The following is a 1,983-nucleotide window of genomic DNA, read 5'->3' on the forward strand; positions in this document are numbered from 1 at the left end:
TCTTTTCAATGGAGTCAATTTAAGTTTTATATTAAGTTTAAAAATCAGAGTTTTTTGGATCATTTAATACCATACTGAATAAGGGAATGATTTGATATTTGTTCTTTCTGGTGAAGTTATTTTTTTTTTTAAGATTGAAAGGGTTCATATGTATTCTGTTTAATTTTTTTTCTGATTTTTTTGAATGCAGATTGTCTGAAGTATCAAAGCTAGCAATGAGAAATCACACAATAATAACAACATTCATCCTACTGGGACTTACCGATGACCCACACCTGCAACTTCTAGTTTTTATCTTTTTATTTCTCACATATATTATGAGTGTTGCTGGCAACTTAACCATCATTAGTCTTACTTTAATAGATTCACATCTTAAAACACCTATGTATTTTTTCCTTCGAAACTTCTCCTTCTTAGAAATTTCATTCACAACAGTCTGTATTCCCAGATTCCTATACAGTATATCGACTGGAGATAATACTATTACTTACAATGCTTGTGCATGTCAAATATTTTTTATTGGACTCTTTGGAGCAACAGAATTTTTTCTTCTGGCTGCTATGTCTTATGACCGCTATGTGGCCATCTGCAAGCCTCTTCATTACATGACTATCATGAACAATAGAGTGTGCACCACCCTTGTCCTCTGCTGCTGGGTTTCTGGATTGGTGATAATCATCACACCACTTGGTATGGGCCTTGAGCTGGAATTCTGTGACTCCAATGTCATTGATCATTTTGGGTGTGATGCATCTCCCCTTTTTAAGATTTCATGTTCAGATACATGGTTCATAGAACAGATAGTTATAATTTGTGCAGTTTTGACATTTATTATCACACTCATAGGTGTGGTTCTTTCTTACATATATATTATCAAAACAATTATAAAATTTCCTTCTGCTCAACAAAGGAAAAAAGCTTTTTCCACTTGTTCTTCTCATATGATTGTTGTTTCTATCACTTATGGTAGTTGTATTTTCATCTATATTAAACCTTCAGCCAAAGAGGAGGTGGGCATTAATAAAGGAGTATCTGTGCTCACTACATCTGTTGCTCCATTGTTGAATCCCTTCATTTACACCTTGAGAAATAAGCAAGTAAAGCAAGCTTTCAATGACACAATTAAAAAAATTGCATTTATCTCAAACAAATGAGAGACTTTGAACGTAAGAAATCAAGTGAAAAAGCAAGATTTATTATTGAATATTTCTTCTGAAGTCCTAATTAAATTAGTGTTCTCATAGTTCCTTGTATATTAATTAATAAACTTACAATGCTCAATTAGTTTTTTTCCTCAAATTCAATGAGAAACATCTCAGTCAAAATAAGATCATGAGAATGGGTTTCCAGAAAATAAAACTTTACATCTTATTTATTCATTTTCCAATATTATTTATAAAAAATTTTCTAAATATTGTGGATCTAATTCCTTGGAAATTTTATTAATGATTTTACTAAGATCTTTTACTTTAAAAATAAAAATTCTCAAAGAAACATTTTTAAATAATAAGGGGAAAATGTGCCTTTGTCATAAGGCATTAATGCAATAAATTTAAAATGAAAGAACATATAGGCAGATAAGCTAATCTAAAATATAAAATATAATCAAAGGAAGAAAATGAATAACTTAAATCTGAAAGCAAGTAAGGGTACATAGGGTTGCCACAGCTCTCAGGCGACTCAACGGCACATAATTACTTCAAAATAAGAGAAAATTTAGACAGGAGGGATTTCACAATAATATGTGCACACACACAATGAAGCAAGTATAAAAATAGCAGGGGGTCTCTCTGTCAGCGTAACTGGTACAAGAATATAAGAATATAAGTCTTAAGTCACAGTGAGTTTTAGTAAACTTTAAGAAGATTTTTTTTACAGTATGAACCTCAAAACTGCAATCCTTCAAAAAGTGAGCTCACAGAGCAATAATAAGTCCACAGTGGAAGCTGGAGATTAAGACTATCACGAATGTTTCTCTGACAC

General features: G+C 31.6%; 1 protein-coding gene across 1 annotated transcript; it reads left to right on the forward strand.

Moving 5' to 3' along the window:
- The first annotated feature begins 215 nt into the window (after positions 1-215).
- On the forward strand, positions 216-1,154 carry LOC102866423 (olfactory receptor 6C2-like). Its single transcript, XM_006884012.1, has one exon. The coding sequence runs from the start codon at positions 216-218 to the stop codon at positions 1,152-1,154; it is 939 nt and encodes a 312-aa protein (XP_006884074.1).
- Positions 1,155-1,983: the final 829 nt, after the last annotated feature.

Source organism: Elephantulus edwardii, unplaced genomic scaffold, assembly GCF_000299155.1.
Source record: "Elephantulus edwardii isolate Elephantulus edwardi_28Jun2011 unplaced genomic scaffold, EleEdw1.0 scaffold00030, whole genome shotgun sequence".
NCBI lineage: Eukaryota > Metazoa > Chordata > Mammalia > Macroscelidea > Macroscelididae > Elephantulus > Elephantulus edwardii.